The following is a 26,303-nucleotide window of genomic DNA, read 5'->3' as shown; positions in this document are numbered from 1 at the left end:
ATGTAACAACTTTATTACAAGTTGTAACAAGCGGAAAATAGAGACAGTTTCGGTTTGTGTTTCCAGGGTTGGTGTCTACCAGTAATTTGACTTAGAAAATTTGCCCCCTTAAATTTATTGGATTATAAATTTGTTCCTTGACCTAGTAATTGTTCTGATAATTATGGAAAGCTGCTATGAGAAGGAGAGACTTGTGGCAGTGTCTGTACCATAAACACTAGAAATCCAGCATTCAGATTTGGGTTTATCATTATTATAAAAATTAATATGTACCACATCATCTTCTACATGGTACAAGTTAACAATGTGTAACTGTTGAGCTTCAACTGTTGAGGTTCTGGCTCATGGTCCCTGGTAGACCTCTATAGAACTCTGTAACTGATGGTACCTATTAGTATGGTGCTGACCATTTCCTATCAAGTGAAACTTGGATCATTCAAAGGTTGGGGGTACAGTATTAGACATTACCAGAAAGTAGGTGAAACAGTAAAGCTGCTCTCAAAGTTTAAAGTTGCTAATTTACCACAAATTGAACAGATAATCAAAACCAAAATTTTCATACATTTTATTAAATTAGCCATTACCTTTTAATTGTACATACAACATTCTTTAAATTAATTGTTCATCAAAAATGTAGCTACAACCACTACAGATTTATTAAAAGAATGAGCACATTTAATCTGATAAAATAATCCCAACCATTAGGAAAATTTCAGCTATTTACAATATAATATATGCACAACAGTTCTGAAGTAAACATAAATTTTAATGTGTTTAAAGGCTAATGTATGCTACAATTCTATCATAGAATATGATGCAAAATTTGGAAGACTTTAATACATATACCCTCAAAAACATAAATAAAATTTTATATAATGCCTATACTGTATATGTAACATACTGTACATTGGAAAATATTTAATTTATCTTGACAAAGAAATCAAATTATATATAAATACAGTATAAAGAGAAATGGGGATATTACATATTATGACATAATGCAAAGCTCTTTGGTAATGTGCAATAATGCAATACAGTAATTCAAATTATATACAAAGCATATAAATAATGTCTAAACACTTTATTGTCATAACCAGTTTCTGGAGGAAATCATATACAATAATCTTTACAGAGTAATCAACTACAAAACAGACATACATGCTGTTTCAGTTATCTGATCACACTTGATAGCTGTTTACTACTACTACTACAGATATTTATCACCTCAGACTTCTACAGAAAGTGCTCACATATACATACATGACATATGATCACTACAGTGTTGTTATCGGCTCTGTGGAGACAGTTTTATAATAAAAGTTATAAAACCTACAACATTTGAACTTATACAGTAAGCTACAGTCTTGTATAATGAGATTTAATTTTGCAGTTGTTTTCTAGAAATCACACTTAAAGCAAAATTTCAACTATAACATATAATTTAAAAGCACCATCATCTTCCTTGGTCAGCTGAAGTTAAATTGACAGTTGGAAGTTTGAGATCATATTACTTAACTTCTAATAGACTTCAAAAACAAACAAAAAAAAAAGAAACATACAACGAACATTTTAACCAAGAGCATATATTGAATATTAAAGGTATTTCTTATTTCACACAGTTAAACTATACGTTGTCAAATAAATGATAATTAAAACATTAAAAAAATTAACCTTTGTTCTATTTACAGCAAACTCTTGCTATTCACACACTTTGTATAGATTTTCAGTTATGTGTTCTTTGCAACACTACATATTTTCTTTTTTCTTTTTTTTTTTGCATAGTTTTCATATTCAAAATGTTACCTTACCTTTATTTATTGCTTAACAAATTAAGTCAATAAGCAGCATTAAAACAAAAAATGAGCATTGAATGTAATGACGGTCTTTCTGGCCGGGCCTCGGCAACTCCCTGAAACTGGTGCTGAGATAGCACACACGAGTCACATCAGCCATTAATAACCTACTGGAGATCAGAGCTAGAACTTGGTTCACTCAGAGGGTAGGGAACAGTAGGATTGTTCAGATCACCTTCAAAATGGAAACATCCAGAAAATAAATTTAGCAAAACAGATAACTGCAAGGTTCACAGAGAAAAAAGAAATGAAGCAGCAAATGACTTTGCAAATGATCCACTCGGTAGTTACTTTGAAAATTTTCTAGTTACAGCTAACCACTACTAGGTGGCAGCATCACCAGGAGCTGTCGGCTTCCCAGTCCAGAGTTGAAGATCACAAAATTATGCCCCTGGTAGGGGGGGGGGGGGAACCAAGCCCCCAAGCGCTAACTAGATAGAAGCATTTCATTACATTCATGTTTTTTGGAGGGGCCAAATGTTGGCTCCTTGAATCTAGGTAACAACAAATAATGGAGAAACCAGGTCTTTACCAGGGAGGAGGAGAATGAAGAATAAACCCTTGAGAGCCCAGGATGGAAATTCAACTGAGAGCAACACAAGTCAGACAGGGAACACTGACCAGGTAGCGAGCTGCCAAAGACCCTGTTAGACCTCCGAAACCTCAGCCCAGATATCAACCCAAGACACATTAGAGAACATAAGCCAGAGCCACAAACTTTCAAACGAGCAAGTTCCTGCTTGTGGGGCACAACAACCCGTGCCACAACTACCAAATTAATAACATTACATTACAGCAGATTGATGAGAAAATGGACCTTGAAGTCAAAATTCACCACTCAATGAAAGTTCCACCACAGGTAGGAACAGCTAACAAAAAGAAAGTTAACAAAACACTTGCAATAATCAAGCATACCTTCGATTTCAAGGAAAAGAAGGTAGTGATTCAAATCACTAAAAATCTCTGGTGCATTTGGATTACTGTATCCAAGCATGGAGACCTCATTTTCGAAAGGATATAGCTGCTCTGGAGAAAGTGCAACACCATGCAAAAAATAATTCGAGAGCTAAGTCAACTCGTGTATCAGGAATGGTTGAGGACTACAGGGCTAACAACACTACAATCCAGGCATGACAGGGCAGGTCTTATTGAAACTTTTAAAATACTGAACAAATTGGAGAATGTTGATCCAGAAAATTTCTTCAAACGATCAGGTGTAACACAAACAAGGAGCAACGGTTTCAAGCTCAACAAGCCACAATGTAGGACTGAGAACAGGAGATGCTTTTTCACCCAGAGGGTTTTTAACCCATGGAACCGCATACCAGCCAAAGCCGTTAGTGCCAAAACTCTGTTGGGTTTTAAAGTACAGCTGGAAAAGATCACCAAGGCAAATGAGGGACCTTCGACAAGCTGCTGGCTTCCTGTCCTTGTCGAGGCCACTAGTCTTATTGGCTCTTGGGTAAACTCAGGTAATGACGTGCGAAACAATAAGGAAGAACATTGATAAATAAAAGGAATCTAAAGCCTCAGGAGTGGCTGGAATTCAATCCAAAATCCCAAGGGAATGCTTGATGGACTATGGCTACCATACTAACTCCTAGTCAGAAAATCTCTAGATTAAAGTAAGTTCTCTAGATTAGAAATATGCAAATGTCACCCCATTTGCAATAAAGCCCCATACCCCCCATATTCAATAAAGACATTAAACTCAACAGAAAATACTGACCAATCAGCGCAACAGGAGTGTTGTTCATGACATAAAGCCAAAAGGTAGGGAAGAAAACAGGACATGCTTTTTCACCCATAGGGATATAAACCCCATAAAATTGCCTACCTGCCAACTTAGATTCAACAGAGCAGTTGTTGTTGTTAAACACATGGGGCAAAAATCTTAATGAAGTGACCATACGAGTCATAAATACTCACACTCCGCCTAAGTAAAACATAAATAAGCAACACTTAGTCAGCCAGCCAGAGTCTTAGGGGCTCATGCAGAAATTTCCCTGCAAAAAAAAGCAGGAGAATTAAAAAAACCTTAGACAAGCTGCCGGCTTCCTGTTCTCGTCGAGACCATTGGTGAGTTAGTGGCCCTCATGTAAATTCTGGTAAAATCTATGTGAAGGACGAGCTGCAAGTGAAATAACACCCCTTGCAGGGTCAGCCTTGAGGAGAGAAATTATAAGGAAAGAAATGGAGTACAGTACTGTACTTATTGCACAATGACCTGTCCGAGATCAGTAACAGAGTGGAGCTCCCATGCCATGCCAGAATGAAGTATTGAGGGAAGCAGCAGGACGTGTAGTATACATAGATGACGACATTGTGTATGTTGGCATGTGGGAAGAACACATACAGTGGTCCAACCATGTCTTAGGAAGATACATCAGGCCTCTGAGACCTACCAAAGAGCCAGGGCCAGAATCTGGCTTTTTCTATAAGCCAGGAGAGCTTAAGAATAAGAGATCAATCCACTATATAAAAAAACAAACAAAAAAAACACCAGACAGCATAAGTGCAAGAAAACAAGGAACTGTTGAAGAAAATGAAGTACCCAAAGGTAACGAGGCAAACCATCATTGCTACAATGTAAACACAGTGTTTGTCAAATTGTGGAGACAAACATGCCCACCTGCATAGCTGAATGGTCCACAAAGCTAGAGGAAGACGGCCCTGTCCCTCTCACCCCCATTGAAACAAATGTAAAGACCGACTGACCATAAGAATGAATGACACATCCCCAATCATGTGACCCATACTGAGGATCAAAACCAAATACCAAAAGCACAGCCAGAGACCAGCATCACCCCAGAAAAAAGAGAAAGGAAATGAACTCCTCAACCCCACCCCAGGGAAGGCACTGAAACCAATGAGAAACAATCTGATTAGACACTCATGTCCATAAGACAAGCACATAAATACTGCCCAGACTGCCACTGTAGAGGTAGAGTGCCCTCACATACTGTAGGTGTTTTGTTGTTCCATTGCTTTCTGGTGTATTTTTTTTTTCCAGTTTGGGTTGATTTCTGATCCTCAATCTTCCTTTGGCTCGTAGAGAGCCTAATTCTGTTCTGGCTTCCAGTAGGAGATGGATGTATCTCAGAGGCCTGGTGTCTTGTGCCATGGTTCGGTGGTACCATAGCCAAGCTCAGGGAGCTACTGAGGGGTCCCTCCAAAAAATACAATAGCTATGCATCATATGCCTGAGGAAATCGGTTATAATGTGAATCGAGATTGTGATTGTCCTCATCTATGTGGATTTTTAATGGATCAATGGTTTCAATACTTTTCTAGACTATTGGTAACAAACATTATGAACTTCAGAGACTGGTGCGTAACCAGATTACTCTCTGTATTTTTATATCCGAGTAGAGTAAATATATTTCAATATTGATGTATGTATATATATTGTATATGCATGTGCATACAGTGTTTTCATCTTTATATGCAGGTGCACCCTAGTCTGTATATGCAGGTGTTTATAAAAATAAAGCCCTAAATCTTATGTCTGTATTAAATATTTGATCCCTTCAGGCAAATAAGTGACTAAATAGCCTTAATAATTTTATTCTGCATATTGGTAACTTGTTTCTCCTAAATATGACCTTGACAACATTTATTAGCCAGCAATAAATGAGATTACTTGTACACTATTTCCTTAAATTCAGAGCTTAATCACGGCATGTACTATATTTAAAGCTTTATTGTAATGAATGGCATTTTGTTTTATCTTCGTTTTACTGCATATAATAATTATTAGTCAGCAAATTGTATGGGAAAGAGAGGAATAGTTGATTGTGTTGATAAAATATAATAGTAAATACTTCCAAAATGCTTGAATTTAGTGTTGATCTTTTTTTTTTTTTGTTTGCATTTCATAACCACACATTTAATCTCCAAGCTACAAGCAGTTGCATTCTTTCAACAGGTACAGATTTTCTTGGAATACTCCCTTTTGCATCCACATTTTTTCTCTCTCCATTTGAGTCTTGTTTGAAATTAATCTTTCTAGTTTTCTTTCTTATCGATCTGGTTGTTCTAAAACACTGTCTTTTACACTAATCTCAATTATTCAGATTGGTGCAATAGACAATGTTTATTCTAGGAAAAACAAAGATCAGAAAGATTAATTTAAAGGCTATATAAAATCATTACAATATGGATATTCAAATTGTAACACTACTAATAGGCTAGAAACTGTGATATCATCTACCCTTGATAGCATTACTGAATGCTATAAAAAGCAGAGTTAAAAGTACTGTAAATAGAAGGTCAGTTTTCAATGGTGCAAAATACAGAAATGAATTATTACAAAACAATTATAAAAGATTATGTATCTGAAATATATTGAGGAAATTTTTTTTATAAAAGATTATAACAATGAATTATGATTTGAAGATTTGTAAAAGCGCAAAAAAAAAAAAAATTAACTTATAAATAAATAAGATTTTCAAGGTTTGCAATTATACAATATACAATGCATTAAAAGAGTTTAGCAAATAAGAAAATTGAAGAATATCTGCAATTATACAATATACAATGCATTAAAAGAGTTTAGCAAATAAGAAAATTGAAGAGTATCTACTCAAAACTGGTTTAAAGTATTAAAAAAAAAATTATATATACAGTATATAAAATTTTTGAAAAAAGATATGAAGAAAATGAATGCAGTACATCTAGTCCTGTGAAAGAGCATAACTCATAATCTAGCAGCCAAAAAACATAGTGAATCCTTTAAAAATTGAATACAAACAACCCCATCACCCACATGTGGTGCAAACAACCCCATCACCCACATGTGGTGCAAACAACCCCATCACCCACATGTGGTGCAAACAACCCCATCACCCACATGTGGTGCAAACAACCCCATCACCCACATGTGCAAACAACCTCAAATTCTGTGATAAAGGGGACAAAAGATGAGCTGGATCCCCATTCCCAAACTTTTCCCCATGAAGGGCAGAGCCAGGCTTGGCTCTAGGCCAGCATGTGCCTGGATCCTGAAAAACAAAGGCAAGCTTGTATGGTTATGTGAATTGTGAGAGGAATAAATAAGGAACACGAGGATGAAAGTTCTGAATGAGTGAATGATTGATTTCAACATAAATGTGAGAATTCTAAGAGGAAGTAAGAATGAAGAGCAGAATGGGGTAAGAAAGGGTGCATTATAGTAGTGAGTGAAGGTACGATTAAGAAAAGAATACAACTTTCAATGAAGGGAGGTTAGGTTATCTCGAGATGATTTCGGGGCTTTAGTGTCCCCGCGACCCGGTCCTCGACCAGGCCTCAACCCCCAGGAAGCAGCCCGTGACAGCTGACTAACATTCAGGTACCTATATTACTGCTAGGTAACAGGGGCATAGGGTGAAAGAAACTCTGCCCATTGTTTCTCGCCGGCGCCTGGGATCGAACCTGGGACCACAGGATCACAAACCCAGCGTGCTGTCCGCTCGGCCGACCGGCTTACAGGGCATTTCAGAAAAATTTATATAACAGAGCACCCTGTTATATAAATTAAACACCCTGTAAATGACTTCTTTTGACATTGATAAAGGGTTTGTATATGAAATTAAAGCTTTATAGGTAGAGGTGGCAAATATGAATCCTATGTTATGCAGTGACAGAATGGAGACTGAAAAACAGAGCTCTTGGCGTAATAAAGTGGGAATGAGCTCCGAGAATGACACGGTGGGTTTATTGTACATGGTGTTAGGAGAATACATCCCAATGGCTGTAGAATTAAAGCCAAGTGCAATGAAAGAAACTAGTGCATTATTAATGCATATTTTTCCTAATACAGTAATTATCTTCTACCTTCTCTAGGCTTTGCCCACACCAAGTAAGTGGAAAATAGGGTAATGGTTATGAATAGTGGCAGTGGTGATGGAGGAGAGAAGAGAAAAAGTAATGCATTTAAATATGATAAAATTATTAGAGCAACTAATTCCACTTTGTTTACAAAATTTACCATTACATAAATAACTTTTTGCACAATTAACAATGCCCTTTTATGACAATATATTTTTATATGCTTAAAACAACCTACTTCTATAGGTACTGTATGCTTACCAAAAAAAAAAAAAAATTAAGAGAAACCATACAGTGGAAAAAAGAATCTAGAGCCATTAAAGAGAATTATACAAAAATTATCTAAAATATCACTAACAAGTAATCACAGATAGAATTTTGTTTTGTGTATAATTAGCTATCTTGGATAGCTGTACAGAACTGCTCAGAAAATCTTGTACAGTTGTACTCATTAGAAACATCAATCGACCAAAATGACTAGACTACCAGTATTTCATTTATATAATACATTCATTATCACATAGCTTGCAAAGTAAAAATCAAGATTAATCAAATATATCTACAAATGAGCTGTTTTTGTGTAAGAAAAAAAAAATTGCCTCATTTGAGACTTTGAGTGCTTCTAAAAACCAATTGTGTGTGTGTGGGGGACAAGTTTGTAGTGCATGCTACATGCATGGAGATGCACACATGCATTTATGTATATATATATATATGAATAGTATACAGGAAAATATGTGAGTATCTGTATATGCACTTATGTAACAGGCAGTACATATATTTAAATGATTGAGATATGCAAGACATTTACACAGTTCCTGATGAGAAATATGAAAATGACTACACTGAAAAGGCATCCACTCTAGATGCAGAGTAATGTATGTGGAGATGTATTATTTACATTTATTATCACAATGTGACCATATTTTTGGTAACAATACAAACATGGATTTCCAGTTAAGAACTTGTGAACCTAGACAATGAGGGCTGGGACAATTATATAATATCAGTTACATAAACTGTCTACCAACAAGTTTTATACATTATGGTTACATCTCGCTTAATTTCAGCTAAGTACCTGTTATTTCTTCCACTGAAGACATTGTCAATCATAAAACACAAATATATCAAATTATAAATATAACTTTAAAATTCATCATACTGAGTGCTGGCAAGAGGCTTTGTCTTACAAAAATAGGCATGTAATCTCTTCTTGCAATAATGTTTTCCCACTGCCAATCATTATACATTCTGTGATGAGTGAAATTAGGTGCTAATATCTTTAAAGCAAAGACTATGGAGTCTTAAAATAATTTTGGCTGTTTTCAGCGCCATAATAATATAAACCTTTCTTAGGGTAAAGAAGAAATAAAAGAGGTAGCATATGAATGATGCACTCAAATGTGGAGAAAACATGAAAATTATACTGAACATATAAGCTCAGACACCTGCCATGGTTTCTAAGGCAGCAGGTTAAGGTAGGAAAAAATGTACAAGGCAACATTTTAAATTAATTCACTAAGATGAAAAAAAAAAGGTTTAATTACTAAGAATCAAGATTGCTAGGTGGTTAACTGTATAAGCTCTCTTTCCCAGGATTATTTACATTACAGAGTTTATCAAGAGCTTTAGTGAAGGAATGTATGAAAAGGAGAAGCTTTTTCCATGAAATTAGAAATTCAAATCACCTAGGGAGTTCTGAGCTTTATTACCATATACATACTTGTCACATACGTCTAAATCTTGAGCAGCTGGAACTCTTGTACCTTGGCTCACGGTTTTGCTTGCTGAAAAATAAAAAAAAATTGTACTTTAAGTTACATAACATTGCCGCAGGTTTGACAATTTTCATAAAAATGGAAGCAGTAGATAAAATGGAGAGGAAAAGCTGAACAAATCTAGTATTGACTGCAATGAAATGCCTCTTTCTGATAGATTCTTCAGTGATTTTCTGTAGCTAACCACCTGGAAAACTCTACAAGTCATAGGAAGACTTGAGAATGGTCCAGGACGGACTGAAACGTCGTCGCCCATCCACCTTCTAGTGCGTGGTCTGGTCATAGAAAGACTATTACAGGCCAAAATTTAGTCAACTTGAAGAAAGGAGTGACACTAATGCCACACAAACTGTGCAGCCTTAGCATATTAGCAAGATATAGCCCTGCCAACATCCATTTGGAATGCTAAAACCCCAAGTCTGAATATCTGCCCTAGACATACTAGAGAAAACTGAACAAAGCTGCAAACTTTCCAAAATCATGAGACCATGGGTAGATAGCTGGATGAACTTGGCTCAATGAGCACTATGGTAGTTATCTCGTTTGATAGGTTGTGCAAATTGTTGTCTAATTTAGCAATATTTTTAGAGGCTAGAGGAGTTACATATGCCAAAACTAGAAGATAGAAAGGTGATACGATCACCACTTGCAAAATAATAAGAGGAATTGACTTAATTGATAGGGGAATTCCTGAAACCAGCAACTTTAAGAACAAGAGGATATAGATTCAAGCTACGGAAACAAAGGTGCCAAAAAATATTAGAAAATTTTCTTTTGCAGAGTGGTAGATGGTTCGAAGAAGTTAAGTGAGAAGGTGGTGGAGGCTAAAACTGTCAGTAGTTTCAAAATGTTATACGACAAAGAATACTGGAAAGACAGGACACCATGAGCATAGCTCTCATTCTGTAACTACACTTAGGTAATTACATACACATACATGCTGCATATTACAAGGTGGATAAAAACTAAATTCTAGGTACTGAACTAGCCACCTTCTACTGATTTTGTGGGAAGGTTCGCCATGGGAGCCAACCCCATTTCATTGGAAACAATGGGGCAGACCCCAAATTGCGTATGTTAGTAACCTACCCTTCATCAATCACCCTGCAAGGTTGGGTGAAGCATTTGGCCTCCAACCTTGAGCAGACAGATAAACAGACAGACCTTCTCTCTTATATATTTAGCTGGACTGTCCTATATGATACATGACATTTAAAACAAAGTTGGTTAACTATATTCCATATTATTTACTTGTTAATGATTTTGTTATACAAAATGCTGTTCATAAAACAGTAACTTACCTTACAAAAATTATCCATTTTCTTAGCAATGTCATTCTTTCTGAACAGAATTATTAGAAGGCTTCTGGCTGGAGTCAAATGTAGAATTGCCAGAGTACAACTGGACCTGAATAAAAAACCAGCGTTGAATGAAATGAAACGTCATTCTCTGGGTGAGCCCTCGAAGCTCCCTGAACCTATCCAAACTAATATGGCACATGTCAGCATGGTGTCATCAGTCCCTGGAGTTGTGTGTGCCTACCAGAGACCAGAGCCAGAACCTGGTCCACTCGGATGCAGCAATGGCCATATGAGCACTCTACGTTTAGAGTTTGTCATGTCTGCCATCGACTGGGAATACCAACAGAAAGGTAGGCAAAACAATACAAACCTCTAACTGGTAAAAATTGCATCCTACGTCTGAACAGAGTCAAAGCACTCCCCGAAAAAACAAACAAACAAACAAATCATCATCCAACTAGCACGCTTGCTCGTTAGTGCCCCCTCAGGGGACAGGGGAGCCGGCAGCCCACCATCCAAGTTCGTAGAATGATGAAAACCCGCCAACCGGAGGGTGGGTGGGTGTCAGGGAGCCTCCGGGGCTCGTTCAGAAAATGGCGTTTCATTACATTCAATGCTGTTTTTTTGTGGTTAGCCCCGTTGGCTCCCTGAAGCTAAATACCCACAGATAAGTAAAAACAAGGACTGGAAGTGGCAGCACTGGAGGTCTCATGATAAAAGAGAACAGGCTGCAACAGATGTCCCAAAGCAACTCAAGGCCAGAGAGGGCTGGTGGTGAAAAAATGCATGGGAGAGCTTGCGGCATGGGGCAGAAGTGACATCCACCCTAAACACAAGTTGGAGCGGCTTGCAATGCTGCACAATAAAAAGCGGCAGTATTCTGCACAAGATGCCGGTCCAAAAAGAGCCAAGAAAGAAAGAAAGGGCAAAACCTCCAACGCAGACACCGACAACACCCTCCAAAGGGAAAGGAAATGGTGGAAAACTGCTAGGAGACTACATACTGTCACTGAGATGATGACTGCAGGTGGGACACTCAGAAAAGCCACCTTATCACCATATAAGTGACGATACATGCATTCGAAAAACCAGACATGAAGAGCAAAAGAGTAAGTAGAACCAGCAAGGTACCTCACCAGCCCGACCTGCTGAAAGAAGCGGAGCCGTGGAAAGAGGTCCACATTTGGGCACGCGTACATCTGACAAAGACAAAGGAAGGAGGAGGCATCGACCATCCACTCTGTGGAAAGGGAAATGAAGCACGACAGGCCATCTGCCAGGACATTGGACACTCATAGAATATGAAAGACAGAGCTAAACACAGAGAACTCGGCAGAAGAGCTACACGAAATGACCAATCCTAAATAGCCACAGACCGCCGGGACCCCCACGGTTGAGACAATGAACCACGGGTGCAATCTGAATGGAGCCGGATCAGAAAGCCTCGAGGAAGCCTAATCTGCTGCAATGCTAGCCACACAGCCGCAAACTCCCACACCGAGCTGTGAGCTCGACAGAAGGACTGAGCCCAACAACCCTGGCCGGCCTGGTGAGCGCTGGTCACAAAGCCCCAGTCGAGAGACAATGCGTCCGTGAACCATCACGTGCAAGAAGGGGAAGGCGCTATGGCACCGAACTCTGAAAACCTGAACAGGAAGCCAGTGACTCAGCAACCGACGAACAGATACCAGGGTGCAAACCCAACAGTCGCAAAAGGGGCTGCACCGAAAACCCTTATTCCTACCCATCACCCTTGAAGAAAAGGTGGAGTCCCAGAGAAAAGCTTCAAGGAAAGGAGCCTGCTGGGCCAATTCAGAAGCCTTTGGCAGGGAAACGGGTCTAACCTCTGTCCCCGAATCGGAAGGGGCAATCCCCGAAGCTACCCGAGCCTCATCCCAAATGAAAATCCCTGCCCTGACCCCTAAACCCTCAGGTGTTTGGGAACCGGAAGCAGGGGAAAGGAGCATGGCAAATAGCACCCACCTGGGAAGGTAGCAAGGGCGCGTGCTGAATCACGGGTGAAATAACTAACGCCCCTTTCCTAAAACCCCAGCGGGGCAGCTCTGTGGCTTCCAACTGGACACCAACCTGGCTCGTTGCAAAAAAGAAACCCGAGAATGCAACGAAGTCACTGCCTGACCCTTCACATCCTCAGACAAGAAGTGGGTAACTGAATGACAAGCGCAAAAACAAATCCCACAAGACTCAGGGTCGTAGGTGTCACTGACCCAACAGGCAGCATGACGGAGGCAGGATGGGCGAGTGTCACCGCAAAGTAGTGGCAACGAACAACCATCAGCATCGCACAAGGTGAGACTGGACTTGGAAGATGCATCCGTGGTACCCTCGAGCCCAACAGGGTTTTCCAGGGGCCTGTAGGGTATGTTAACCCTATGGGAAGCCCAGACACTGGCGCTAGCTAAACCAGTAACCCCTGTCTGCTGCAGGCAAACTGAGAACCGGAAGTCGCTGTGAAACCTCGGGGCAACAGAGGAGGACCACCAACACAACCTAGGCTGGCCTAATGGGAAGCTAGGCAGACTTCCTCCCCCAAAAGTAAGTGAATACGCCTAAAACAAAAGCCCCCAAAGCAACACACACACAAACAAACTTGTCGCCAGAGAGAATCGCGCCACCACCGTATGCAGGCTGAGCCAGCCGCAGTGCGCCCCACCCAGCAAAACTGCACTCCCTACCCGAGGCAAGATGGGAAACCCAAGACTCCTGACGTATCCCATGGGGAAGAACAATGCCAAGTGAAGCAGCCCTCAAACGGGAGTGAGATCCAAACGTCCCAGGGAAGATAACCCTAGAACACAAGGGAAGTACTTACCGGGCACATAGGGAAGGGCCCCTCTAGGCGCATGCAGCCCAGTGTACTAGAGAACACCTGGCCACCACACTACACAAAGCTGGCAAAGCCACAAATGCAAAAGTCAGTCAATAAAGCGAGCCCAGAGGAGATTTTTTGACACCTAGCACATCAGTCAACGAACTGCTGACTTGCCTGAGCGGGCTCCTCCTCCCCCCTTTCAGGGGAGGAGGGGGGTGCTAATGAGCAAGCGCACTAGTTGGATGACGATTTGCTTGTTTGTTTGTTTGTTTTTAGGGGAAGTTCTTTGGCTCTGTTCAGACATAGGTTGCAATTTTTACCAGTTAGAGGTTTGTAGTGTTTTGCCTAACATTCTTGCGCCCCGGTCGATGATAGACATGACAAACTCTAAACGTAGAGTGCTCATATGGCCATTGCTTCCTGCACCTCTCTGAGTGGACCAGGTTCTGGCTCTGATCTTCGATAGGCACACACAACTTCAGGGACTGATGACACCAAACTAATAAGGCACATGACAGTTTGGATAGCTTCAGGGAGCCGACAGGGCTCCCCACAGAAAAATAGTTAAAGAAAGGTTACAAAACACTTAAAGATGTTGGCAGTCTGGCCTCTCAATGTTCCTGACCATAAACATTTTGGGTTCCCTGGGATGCTCACAGTGGGCTTAGAGATGCAAAAAAATGCTAACAGTCATTTAATATTTTCAAAGTTATTTATTAGGTTATAAATATAATTGTCAAAATGTTTGCAAATGAATTGTCCAGAGAGTAGATGTAAAAATGTCTATTATAATCTATTTATAATAGATTATACCACTACACCACTACAGTCTCCGTGGTGTAGTGGTAAGACACTCGCCTGGCGTTCTGCGAGCGCTATGTCATGGGTTCGTATCCTGGCCGGGGAGGATTTACTGGGCGCAATTCCTTAACTGTAGCCTCTGTTTAACGCAACAGTAAAATGTGTACTTGGATGAAAAAACGATTCTTCGCGGCAGGGGATCGTATTCCAGGGACCATAGAATTAAGGACTTGCCCGAAACGCTACGCGTACTAGTGGCTGTACAAGAATGTAACAACTCTTGTATATATCTCAAAAAAAAAAAAAAGATTATGCATGATACTGTAGCTATAAATATATGAATGTTTATAAATAGCAACTGGATGACACATTTTGGCATCATTAGAACTTTGTGTTTTTTATGAGAAAAACAAAAAATCTCATTGACACTCATGTCTAGAATATTAGTCTGTTTATAAATGCCTGATTAAGAACAAGCAATTTTTTTTTGTAAGACTGAAACAAGCCATACAGAAAATAAAGGAATTATCATGGTTTTGTTAGAAATGGAAAATAATAGTGCAGAAGTCCAATACAATAATGAAAAGGCCTATGGAAATTATCAATGAAGAAAACCTTCAAAGTATTTTTCGGCTAATGTGAGATGTCAGAACCACCAGAAACTGTAGTATATTCCTATACACATGTATTTTTAATGTTAAAAGTATTTAAAACCTATTATTATATCATTTACTTTTTGTTTTGTTGTACAACAAAATTAGTTTTTCTACCAACATTTCTACTCTCAATGGGACATTATTTTTACAGAAGCTGCCATGTTGAAGGATTCAAAGATTTTTTTATTTTAAATTAATTTTTTTTAGTTAGATGGGGATGAAGGGGAATCTGGAAAACTCAAACTGCATTATGAGGATAAGAAGAATTTCTTATAAAACTAAAATTTAGAAAGAACTGGAATGCTTTTATTCCTGATTTTTTTTTTTTTTTTTACTTTATAAGACACTTATTTTATTATAAAATTTCATGTAATAATATTACAGTACTGTATATCCCTTTCAAAACTTAGTTATACACCACCTGTCACTATGGAGGCCTGGTTGACGACCTGGCCGCGGGGACGCTAAGCCCCGGAAGCACCTCAAGGTATGGAGTGTGAAACACAGGCCTGCAGAGCATACAAATGAAAAAAAATACTTGGAAACACACCTTCTCAGCCTCTGGCCTGAGTGAACGTTCCTCTTCCAACAGCTGATTCTCCCAATCGTCCGCATCATCAGTGGGGTCAAAATTGTACATAGGCATAAGTTGATGTCGCAATCGTTCCAACTGCCGCCGTCGTCGGATCCACCAAACACCCTGTGATTTTTTTACATCTTGTAAGCCATGAAGGAGTCAAGACAGTTATTGAAATGGTACTTGTATACATACATACATACAGTACATACATACCATATATATATTTTCAGAGTATAAAAACACTTGTATGTGATAAAAAACCAACAATGAATTCCAAACAAAATAAAATTGTTACTTACCACACCAGTCATTAATATCACAGCCAAAAGGATGAACAATGTAATAGCAACAGAAATCCCAGGATGGTGTTGCTTGGGAGGCACTGACGTAGGGCTAGGCAGAGAGGTGGTCGTGGTTGCAGGTTGCACTGTAGTACTGTTCATAGTGGAAGGAGAAACTGGAGGTGGTGATACAGTCAAGGATGACATTGTGGATGGCTCCATTGTTGAAGCAGTAACCGTTGTACTTGATGTGGACTCTGTTGTTGGCTGTGATGAGGGGACTGTTGTAGACGAGTTGGTTACACTCGGAGTAGACAAAGGTTGAGATGAAGTGGTGGATGTAGCTGTAGGGTATGTTGACTGCAGAGATGTGGTTGACAATACAGGCAGTGGTGAACTGATGGCAGCAGAGACAGTTTGGGAACCAGTTGAAAGAGAGGAATCTGTCACAGTCATTTCTGATGAGTTGACTCTTGCACCATTTTTAAATGAAGTTGTTGAAGACTTTAATGACACAAAAGGTTGTATATGAAGTGAGTCATGGTTTTTTTGGGAGTATGTAACTATGTTGGTGGCGAGGATCACCACCAAACCAAAGATCAAGGCCATCCCAAGGTCATTAACTCCTGTCTGTAACAGATCACATAAAATACTTAATCCTGAAAAGCTGCAATCACAACTACTGAATATTTAGTGTACAGATTACTGTTATTGCATTATTGTAAGAGGCAAAATGGATGACTATCACTGTGGCTCATGGTGGGAAGTGCTCAAAAAATAGACAAAACTTCATTAGGACTGCTGCCCTTATTTCCAGCAAAGTACCTGAAGTATGCTACTTAAAGTAAAATTAAAGAAGTTACCTTCAGGTACCCTTTACTTACCTAATAATGATTGCAAAAGAGTGAAGTCTAGCTCTTTATCATCTGCCAACTAGATTGGTTATGCCTATTGCATTTAGATTGTTCTTGATGTCTGTTCTTTGTCATATCTGATTTGAAAGCTGGGAATGAAGGTTTCCATGACTTTCAGTGCATTCCAGTATTTTACCCACCGAGAGTATGAAACTTTTTGTACATTTTTTATGTGACCTTGTGGTTCCCTAGTTGTGATTCAGGGGATCATTGTCTCTGTGGCCCAGTCTCTGACCAGGCCTCTTGGATGGTGGTCTGGTCAACCAGGCTGTTAGATGCAGCTGCTTGCAGACAGATGTATGGATCACAACCTGGTTGACCAGGTATCCTTTGGAGTTTTTTTTATCAGGTTCTTTATTGAACTCAGAGATGTTGGCTAGTTGTGCCACTTATGTTTAGAGGGTGTGTGTTGAAAAGTCTTGGTCCCTTAATGTTGATAGAATTCTCTCTCAATGTTTCTTTGGACCTCTGAATTTCAAAAGGACTATTTTTGCACTTCCTGCCATGTTTCCTAGTCTCAAGTGGAATTATTTCCATGTACAGGTTTAGAACTAGTTCCTCTAGTATTTTCTGTATAAATTATCTCTCTCTCTCTCTCTCCCCTGTGCTTTAAAGAATAAAAATGTAAACATTTTAAGTGGTCCTAATAATTCAGATGTTTTATTGGGTGGGTTCAAATGGTATTACAGTATATCTTTGCACATTCTCCAGGTCAGCAATTTCTTCAGCTTTGGGGCTGTTGGTATTATTCTGTTTCCTTTCAATTTAAAAAGGCTGTCATTGTCTACTCCCAGCTATTCCCATCAGTATCTTTTATGTAGTAGTAATTTTCCTTCTGTTTCTTCTCCATTAGGGTTTTGAGATTGAAATTTCTTAACCTGTCCTTATGGAATGGAGAGCTAATTTAATATAAAAATACTTGCTTTATAGCGAAAGAACCATGAAAACTTAGTGATAGGCATGTTCTTTGGATTGAGGAAAAGGATCAATGATGTCAACATGGACATCTTCAACCTCTAGTAGGGACCTCTACTGACATTGAAGGGAAGTACAAGCCCATTCCTGTGACACCTGTGTCCTAACCATATCACTCATTTAGTCAGGAGGTGCAGCATAGCCCAAATGATCAGGTGAGGCAATGTATTGTAATCATCAGGAGAAAGCACCAAGCCATTATGATTATATATCATTTGGAAGGGATATGAGGATAAGAATTTCGGGTAGGATGAAGGAAAGAAATGGTGCACAACCACTTGGATGGTTGAGGATTGAGCACAGACCTGCAAGAAGCAAAATCATTGCTCTACTATCCAGTCCAAGTAGTTAGGTGCTCAGGTGGGGCAATGAATGTATGACTGAAAATGATCTGAAGATGAGCCTTGGGTATATAGGGCTGTACCATAGAAAATTAATAATGTACCTGGAGATCTGCAGAGGTCTGGTAATCTCTACATAACTGATGTGAGCTGTCTCTGGGAGGACGACATACGTGTTGGGGCAATTATGGAATGCTACGACATTATCAATGGAGTGGATGTGGAAGTCACATTCTTCAAAGACATGCTGGAATTACTGAATGACAATGTAGATGGTAAATTCCCTGTCAGGTGCAAATGCACTTTATTTTTTCTGTGTCGGGCATACTGAAAAACAATGGTCCTTCAGGCACTGTTGATGAACTGATGGCTAACAATGCCTCTCTTATCTAACTAAACCTAACCTTGCATAAGAGTGTATGAGCACAGTGGTCCACATCCTCAGTTCACAACAAAGGACCCAGGTTCAATCCCTGGGCAGGACAGAAAGTCCTGCACATTTCCGTTTAATTAATGCCTTAGTTCACCTAGCTATTAAACAGGTAAGTGGAAGTTAGGCAATTGTCATGGAGCGCAGCCTGGGAAAGGTCAGCAGTTGGAATAGAGCCTAAGGGGACCTCAACAATCTTAAGTACAGGCTTCCTATCATCAACAATGGGAATTAAGTAGTGTGTAGATTCCTGGTTCAACCTTGATGTTGCGCGGACACCTGACTTCTGCTCCGTCTAGAGGTCGTCAAAGAATATTTTGCTTTTGCTGCCCATTTGGTTACATTTTGCCGTAAGGCACCTTCATTCAACTGTTCGGATGTTTGAGACACACGGTGCATGTCGTTATGGGGTCACAGGGTAATGACTAACGATCAGGAGAAAATGCCATGCCATTACAACTATTTTTTCTTTCCAAATGCCAGGATTCCTGGTTTGTAGATTTTCTTGCATTTTCTGGCTTGCACCTCTGGACCCGGCACTCAGCATCTGAGCTGGCTTGGCCAAGAGGTGCTGGGGTCTGGTGGGCCCCAAGAGAGCCTTAGAGGCTCCTGTGTTCTCTATGGACATGGAGGGCACCTGGCCTTTGCTGTGCTGTGGATGTTACCTTGTGTGTTGTGTGGGTGACTGGTGCCTGCCTTATCTTTGGGTATTCAAGTGTTGTCAGGTAGTCAGCGCCACTGGGAACTTGTTTTACTGTGGTCGTGCTTGTTCCCAGGATTGCTTCAGTTTTGTTTTTGTTACTGGGAAACCGGTTCGACAGGGTTCATACATCTAGTTACTTCGTCGCCCTAAAATCGACAAGAATGAGCCGTTTATGGCCAGTATGGCAAGGTCCAGATATATCTGCCTGTTGCCGCTGTGCCTATGTTATTACCTAATAGCATTCTTCATTGCTGATAATATTCACACATTCAGAGCATTATGATTGCGTTTGACCATTGTGTATAAAGGAATATGAGAGCAAGAATAAAGGTTCACCTGTTGTGAAGGAGTTTCCTCCCACTTGGTTTGTTTATGTGTAGCGTCGTCTGCAGTGTCGGGCCCCTACACCTTCCACAACACCTCTACACCTCCCTCCACACAACACCAACCATACCTACAATTATCAACAATAATTAATTCACATAATTTGTGAAATGTGCCTCAGTTGAGGAAAAAAAACGGGAGCGAAATCTTAATTTATGTTTACCAAGCTCTCTTGTGTCCACTTCCCCCCCCCCCAACCTACCTCCCCTTAGGGGCCAATAGTACCCTCCATTTGGGGATTAGTGTCCCCCCCTCTCCACCAAGAGGGGCCATGTAATCCCCCCAGGAGGCTAGGAGTACACCCCTACCCCCCGTGGGCCTCGTAGCTCCCCCCCCCCGTAACCTCCCCCGAGGTGATGGAGAGAAGCCTCCCCCCTCCCCAGTGGTCCCCGGGTCAGTGAGTACCAAGAGGGACGTGTTTACGGTGGGGGACCCTGACTTGTCTCTCACATTCCCCACACACTCTGCATATATACCAACGCCTCCATGGCTTAAATACGCGTGATTTTGTGCACTTGGCAAGTGTGGAGCTCGACGACCGTTCTGGTGTTCAGCGAAAGTGTCGTTTGCAACGGAAAATAACTGTCCCGGCCTAAGGACATTGGACGAGTCTGGATTTGCTGAAAAATAATTGTAATATTTATTGCTTAACTAAACATTCGTACATGTATTGTCCATCGGCGACACCTATTAATATTTCGTCAACTGTAACTGCAGGTAAGGCTTTGGTAATTTAGTCGTGGGGGGGGGGGGGGTGTTATCTGTGTAACAACTCTAGGAGCAGTACTGAACAATAAGTACCTAATTGGGCACCAATAACTGATTTCAGACATTAAAGTCTGACTTGAGGAACTTATGGATACTTTGTTCCTTTAGATATAATGTGACTTTATAAACAAACGATAAATAATTTAGTCCCCCACTGCTGTTCCCATCAAATAGTACTGATTTATCCTTTTATGGTCATTAATGGTATCTGGAGGGTGCTTGACCATCACAAACTACTTCAACCACTAACTTTGACTCGAGTTCCTTAGCCCATTATGTGCCTCTATAATTTTTCCATTACATCCCAGAGATAATTATAATAATAATAAATTATTGTGTTGGGTGACAGTCAGTCGGTCAGTTTATATATACAGTATATGCTAGGTTTATATGGAGGTCCCCCAGGGTCAAATTACTGACCCTCCCCAGGATGCAACCCCCACAACAAAACTAACTCCTGGGTACCTACTTGCTGCTAGGTGGACAAGCGGCATTAGGTGATAAGAAACTTGCCCAACCATTTGTGTCCCGCCTGGGATTTAAACCTGGGATGCTCTATTGTAGGTGTAGAACGAATCCAACTGTACTACTGGGACCCTTATGGGTCCTGGTAGTATGGAGTGCAAAATTATCAAGATCAATCTGATATGAAACTTCGTAGATGGATGTACTAGAGATCCCATGAACTTCACACATAAATATATCTGATTTTCCTCTAATTCAACTAAATCGTGAAAACCCACATGCAATACAAAACGGGAAATATGGAACTCCCTTAAAATTTCTTCATTAACATGTAGTACCTGGATACAGATCACTTCATACCCAAGGAAGTTCAACAGTTATTAAAAACTTACCTAACCTATCACTATAAATATAGTTTTAGCAATTAGAAAGCAAACTTTGTTGAATTGCCTGTGTATGACCTGACTATTCCCCAAGGAGATAAGTCACACCATGCACAAGATGATTCATCAATGGATTTTAAAACTTGCCAAACCTTACTGAGCCTAACTTAAGTTATTACCTCCTAACCCTAACAATATATATGGTACACAGAGAAATCACGTTATCGTAATATATCAATGAGAAAAATCTGCAGGATCCGTAATGAGGGTTTGAACCTATTTGCTGGTTGTTCCCAGATGCACACTCTAGTCGACTATCGTGGCATAGTCCAGTTACCCTGACGGCTGAGTGGACAGCGCTCTGGATTCGTAGTCCTAAGGTTCTAGGTTCAATCCCTTGCGGAGGCAGAAACAAATGGGCAGAGTTTCTTTCACTCTAATGCGGGTCGTAAGGATGCTAAGCCCTGAAATCATCTCAAGATAATCTCAAGATAGTCGACTAGAGCGTGCATCTGGAAATACCCCAGCGCATTGGTTTAAACCCTCATCATGGCTCCTGTAGATTTTCTAATACAGTACAGCATATGTGGTTTTAATAATCGGAACACGAGCTTTGTCAAATTGCCTTTGTATAACCAGACCCTACCGAAAGTATCCCATACTAGTGTTATTCTAGTTTTGTCATCTGCACTATTGTATTATTTCACACATACCCAAGAACCATTTAACACAACTTATTTGCCACATATTATCTAAAAATATAATGCTTTTGTTTGTCATTTCTCATGTCTGAAGCTGGACACAAATACAAAACAGAATTATTAATGATGGTAAGAGTCCATTTATTTTATTTATATACAAGAAGGTACAGTGGGTTTGTGTACATAACATTGTATTCTTATATTCTTGCAAAGCTACTAAAATGCAGAGCATTTTGGCCAGATTCTTAATCTAACATAAAGTAAGATTATTAATCGGTACATTGTAACAATATTTGATTTCAACATAATAACTACAATATAAATTTAAGGTATTGATTACGCTGGTGAAGTTGCACGTCTTGAGTACAAAAATCCAGGATTTGGTAGTACAAGATAGTGAGAGTTTGAAGCACAAGGTAGGAAACTATGAGGATGAAATTAGGTACTTTTGGGTTTTATTTTCAAATAAGGCATAGGTTGGACATTTTTTTAATTCATTAGAGTGCTAGTTCCATAGATTGGGTTTATTTATTTATTTCCATGGAGTGTGTGCACAGATTGTTTTTTTGCACAGATTTAGCCATTAGAAACAAGGTTTTGTACATGTAAATAGCACAAGAGAATGTGTGGAGTGAGTGTATGTTTAGCATGTTTTGGGATTTAAACCAGAGGGGTTGTATGTTATCTGATGATGGTTTGTTATAGTTTTGATATATAGCAGATTTTTGCTGGGTGGTGATGGGCTTGGCGTAATTTGCAGTGGTTGAACCCCATGCATAGATACCGTATGCAAGATAGGAATAGATTTGTGAGAGGAGAGCAGAGTGGGGAACATAAGATCTCATTTTAGTGAGTTTACAGTACTGGCAGTGTTTAAGACTTTTTTTGGCTGTATGTTGTGTGTGGGTGCTGAAGTTTAGTCTCTTTATGTATAGACTAAGGAACTCTCCCATCATTTTTATTGCTAATGTTGTTATTGTCTATCTGAAGATGAATTTGGTTTGATGATTTACTTCAAAATCAAATGTAGGTCTTTTCTATGTTTAGTGTGAGTTTGTTGGTTGACATCCATGAGTGGACCTTTTTTTAATTAATTATTTACAATATTATTTAGTGTGTGTGGGTTGAGGTCTGAATATATGAAGGTAGTATTGTCAGCAAATAGTATATGTTTAAGAATGTTAAGACATTTGGCAAATCATTGATGTATATAAGAAATAGGAGAGATCCTAAAATGCTGCCCTGTGGCACTCCTACAGTTAATGGTAGTCAAATGGTAATGGTAGAGTGGGGGATGTTATGTTATTGATGGCTACTTACAGTATTGGTGTCTGTCACTAAGATAGGATCGAATATAGTTCAGAGCAAGGCCTCAGATTCCATAGTGGTGAACTTGAAGTGGTAGTTATGGTTTACAATATCAAAAGCCTTTCTCAAGTCAATGAAAAGGCCAGTTGGGAACTCATTTTTGTCAAGGGCAGTGTAGATTATGTAAAACAGACTAATAATGACATCATAGGTAATCCTTTTGTAAATGGAGGCCAAACTGGCAGGGACTTAACATGTTAAATTTTACAAGGTTTTTGAGACACTTGTAACCCAATTTTTGGGGGGTTTTGAGCACTGCGAGAGATTGCCCAGTTATGCCCCATATGTGTAGGGAAAGTATTTAAAAGTCTTTGGTCATTGATATTGATTGAGTTCTCTCTTGGCATGCTTATTGCACCTCCGCTCTTCAGTGGGGCTATTTTGCACATTCTGCCATGCCTGCTGGTTTCGTTGCATAACAATGTCAAATTTCAAACTTAAGAATATCATTTAGGAGCCTATGGAAGGCATTGAGAGTATTGTACACGATGTGTGTTATCCATTCTGAGGTATGCTATCACAGCATGGATCCCAACCTAAAGAGGCATAAAACCAAATGATAAAAATACAGTGGAATGCTCTGAGACTTACATTAGAACTGTGAGCATTAAACTATGAAGAAAGTCTATGGCAGCTGAACCTCACCACACCAGAAGAGATGGAATTGAGGAGATATGGTAACTACATATCAGATTCTCTGGGAAATTAATATGTTGATAAAACATGTGACCAGAATTAGTCTGTAGAAGATGCCATGCATGGAAACTCTTAATTAAGTGCAGAAAGTCAGATGTTAGATAAATAAACGTTTTTATAGTGTAAAAGTAGGAGAAAGTGGGAGAGATGGAAAAGCTAATAATTCAAATTGTTATTACAATAGATATGACAAGACACAGAAGGTCAGGAGTCACTGTACTGTATTACACATCCAGTAGCTGGAAGGGCAAGGCTCGGAAGATAGTGGCCCACTATGCAAGCACGTTTAGGCAAGTGTACACACAACTAGCCAGCTAGCGAGCAGACAAAACAAAGGTTTAAAAGGTCTGGCTCAAGGTGTCATTGACCTAAAATCCATTTCGAGCCTTCTGGTGACAGGTTAACATGTATACTGTAACCTAAAAATAGAAACTTCCTGAGTGTATGGTATGCGTAATATTCATTAGAAGGCCTTTGTTTGCTATATGGTATTCTGCAAAGTGTAGGATGCTTGAATATCTTAGCTTTTTGAAGTGTACTTGAAATTTATATTTATAGTGGTGTATTTGGTAATATACTTTCATTACTAGTTTAGTTCATTTTCCCTTCTGCTATAATAATGCTTTAATATTATGTAAGGCATAAATAGTTGTAGGCAGTGTGTTCACCTTAATGTGCTTGTAAGGTTCAGGTTCAGTTCCTCTGCTCCGTTATTTTATCATCACTTATTTTATCAGTGATGGTGTGTGGAACTGGGGAATAATATCAACACAGGTAACATGTGTTGATGAAAGGGCATTCGTTTCAGGCATTCAATAGCCAGTTTTACAGACCCTCTCCAGCACCTGCACTTTACAACTATTTTTATCTTATTCTCATTTTTGTCTTGTGTCGATGGAGTATTGGTAAATATTTTAGACTACAGTATATATTACACTATCTTTCATTGTTACATGTTTTTCATTTAGCATAACTTCAGTGATGCTGCTGTTTTTTACATGATCCTTTCAAATTTTTAACAGGTATGTGTGATTGTGGCTGACATGTCATTGGATACCATCTGCAGTTTTCGTGTTATCTGGTTATTGTAAGTAGTTAATAATTGCTAATTAACATGTGTTATGCTGCATTCTTTTGTGTTTTTGTTGCCTTTTTGGACTTAGGTGTGTAGATTTCACTGTGATTCCATTAAATAACCGGTACTTTCACATTTCATTAAAAATACAGTTTGGGTGCGCAGTGTAAAAAGTTTTTCATTGTGTGTTTAGTTGTTTACCTAGCTCCTGGTCAATTAATGCAATCATTCATTCTAACTTTCTCAGCGTATTTCCATTTGAAGATGCTTATTGAATTTGCTCATATGATCTCTTGTAGCCCATTCTGTTTACAGTACAATACTTGTAACTCAGGCTAAGAGTTTTTTCCCAGCATCTCTCCAGCTTCCTCCTGGACCTTCAGGTTTTCCGTTTCTCAATTTAAACATTGCCTCTCTTTCCACCCTAACACATAGCCTAATATATTGTGTGGTATCATATTCCCCTAATTCGATGTTCCTCTAACATGAAAAGATGTTTAAGCTCTGCCAGTCTTCTTTCACCATAGGTGAATTCCCTCAACTTGAGACAAGTCTAGGCACACATTGCGATACGTTTAATATACAGTACTTACATTATGTTTTTCAGGTGTAGACTTCATACCTGCACTAATTTAAGAGTTGGCCTGATATAAGGTGTACTTTGTGAAGACCTATGGCTAGGTTCCAAAAGGCTATCCTGATATTTTGCCATTTTGGCATATACTGTACTACAGATGTTATTTGGTTAATGTGTTCCTTAGGTAACAGGTTTGGTGTTATATATGCTTCTAGGTCCTTCTGTCACTATTTCTGGAAGCTGCCTCCCATTCTGCCCATACTCTCCTAGGGGTCTTTTCTCCCACTCGTTTATCTTCATTAATTTGCATGTCAGGGTTTGAAAAAAGCAACCATGTTTCCGACCACAGATTAGAGCGCATGTAGATCTTCCTGACGCCTTATTACTAATGCTCCTCATTGATGGACTTGACCCTCAGTTTCATTTAAAATATTCATGTTCAAATCCAGCTGTAAAATTTGTCAAGTCAAAGTATAGAATATCGTTATTCTTTCCACTATCAACTATTTGAAACATGGTTGGAAACATTGAGAGTAAATTTGTTAAACACCAGTGGCCTTCAGTAAAATTGAAAGTCGACTGGACCACACCCAAGTTCCTTATCTCTTTGTTTGTTTACAAGTATATAT

At 39.4% G+C, this 26,303-nt stretch overlaps 2 protein-coding genes across 2 annotated transcripts in view; one reads left to right on the top strand and one right to left on the bottom strand.

Annotated features, from left to right (window-relative positions):
- Positions 1–553: 553 nt before the first annotated feature.
- On the bottom strand, positions 554–19,720 carry LOC123745318 (uncharacterized). Its single transcript, XM_045725763.2, has 5 exons — positions 19,594–19,720; positions 15,913–16,524; positions 15,584–15,733; positions 10,744–10,849; positions 554–9,451 (listed from the first exon to the last, which is right to left on the bottom strand). The coding sequence occupies exons 2-4, from the start codon at positions 16,501–16,503 to the stop codon at positions 10,775–10,777; spliced, it is 816 nt and encodes a 271-aa protein (XP_045581719.2). The 5' UTR covers positions 16,504–16,524; positions 19,594–19,720; the 3' UTR covers positions 554–9,451; positions 10,744–10,774.
- Positions 19,721–20,019: 299 nt separating this feature from the next.
- Positions 20,020–26,303, top strand: part of LOC123745316 (serine/threonine-protein kinase WNK1) — a 340,974-nt gene continuing 334,690 nt past the window's right edge. Inside the window, exon 1 of the mRNA XM_069300723.1 lies at positions 20,020–20,358. The gene's annotated coding sequence lies outside the window, so the exon portion shown is untranslated. The remainder of the gene's footprint in view (positions 20,359–26,303) is intronic.

Source organism: Procambarus clarkii, chromosome 44, assembly GCF_040958095.1.
Source record: "Procambarus clarkii isolate CNS0578487 chromosome 44, FALCON_Pclarkii_2.0, whole genome shotgun sequence".
NCBI lineage: Eukaryota > Metazoa > Arthropoda > Malacostraca > Decapoda > Cambaridae > Procambarus > Procambarus clarkii.
This window is presented reverse-complemented; position numbering and strand designations above follow the sequence as displayed.

Coding starts and splice junctions, on each gene's coding strand:
- LOC123745318 (XM_045725763.2), bottom strand. CDS start 16,503: ATGGCCTTGATCTTTGGTTTGGTGGTGATCCTCGCCACCAACATAGTT. Junction 15,734..15,912: donor TGATATTAATGACTGGTGTG/GTAAGTAACAAT, acceptor AAAAAATCACAG/GGTGTTTGGTGGATCCGACG. Junction 10,850..15,583: donor TCAGGCCAGAGGCTGAGAAG/GTGTGTTTCCAA, acceptor TTTTTTATTCAG/GTCCAGTTGTACTCTGGCAA.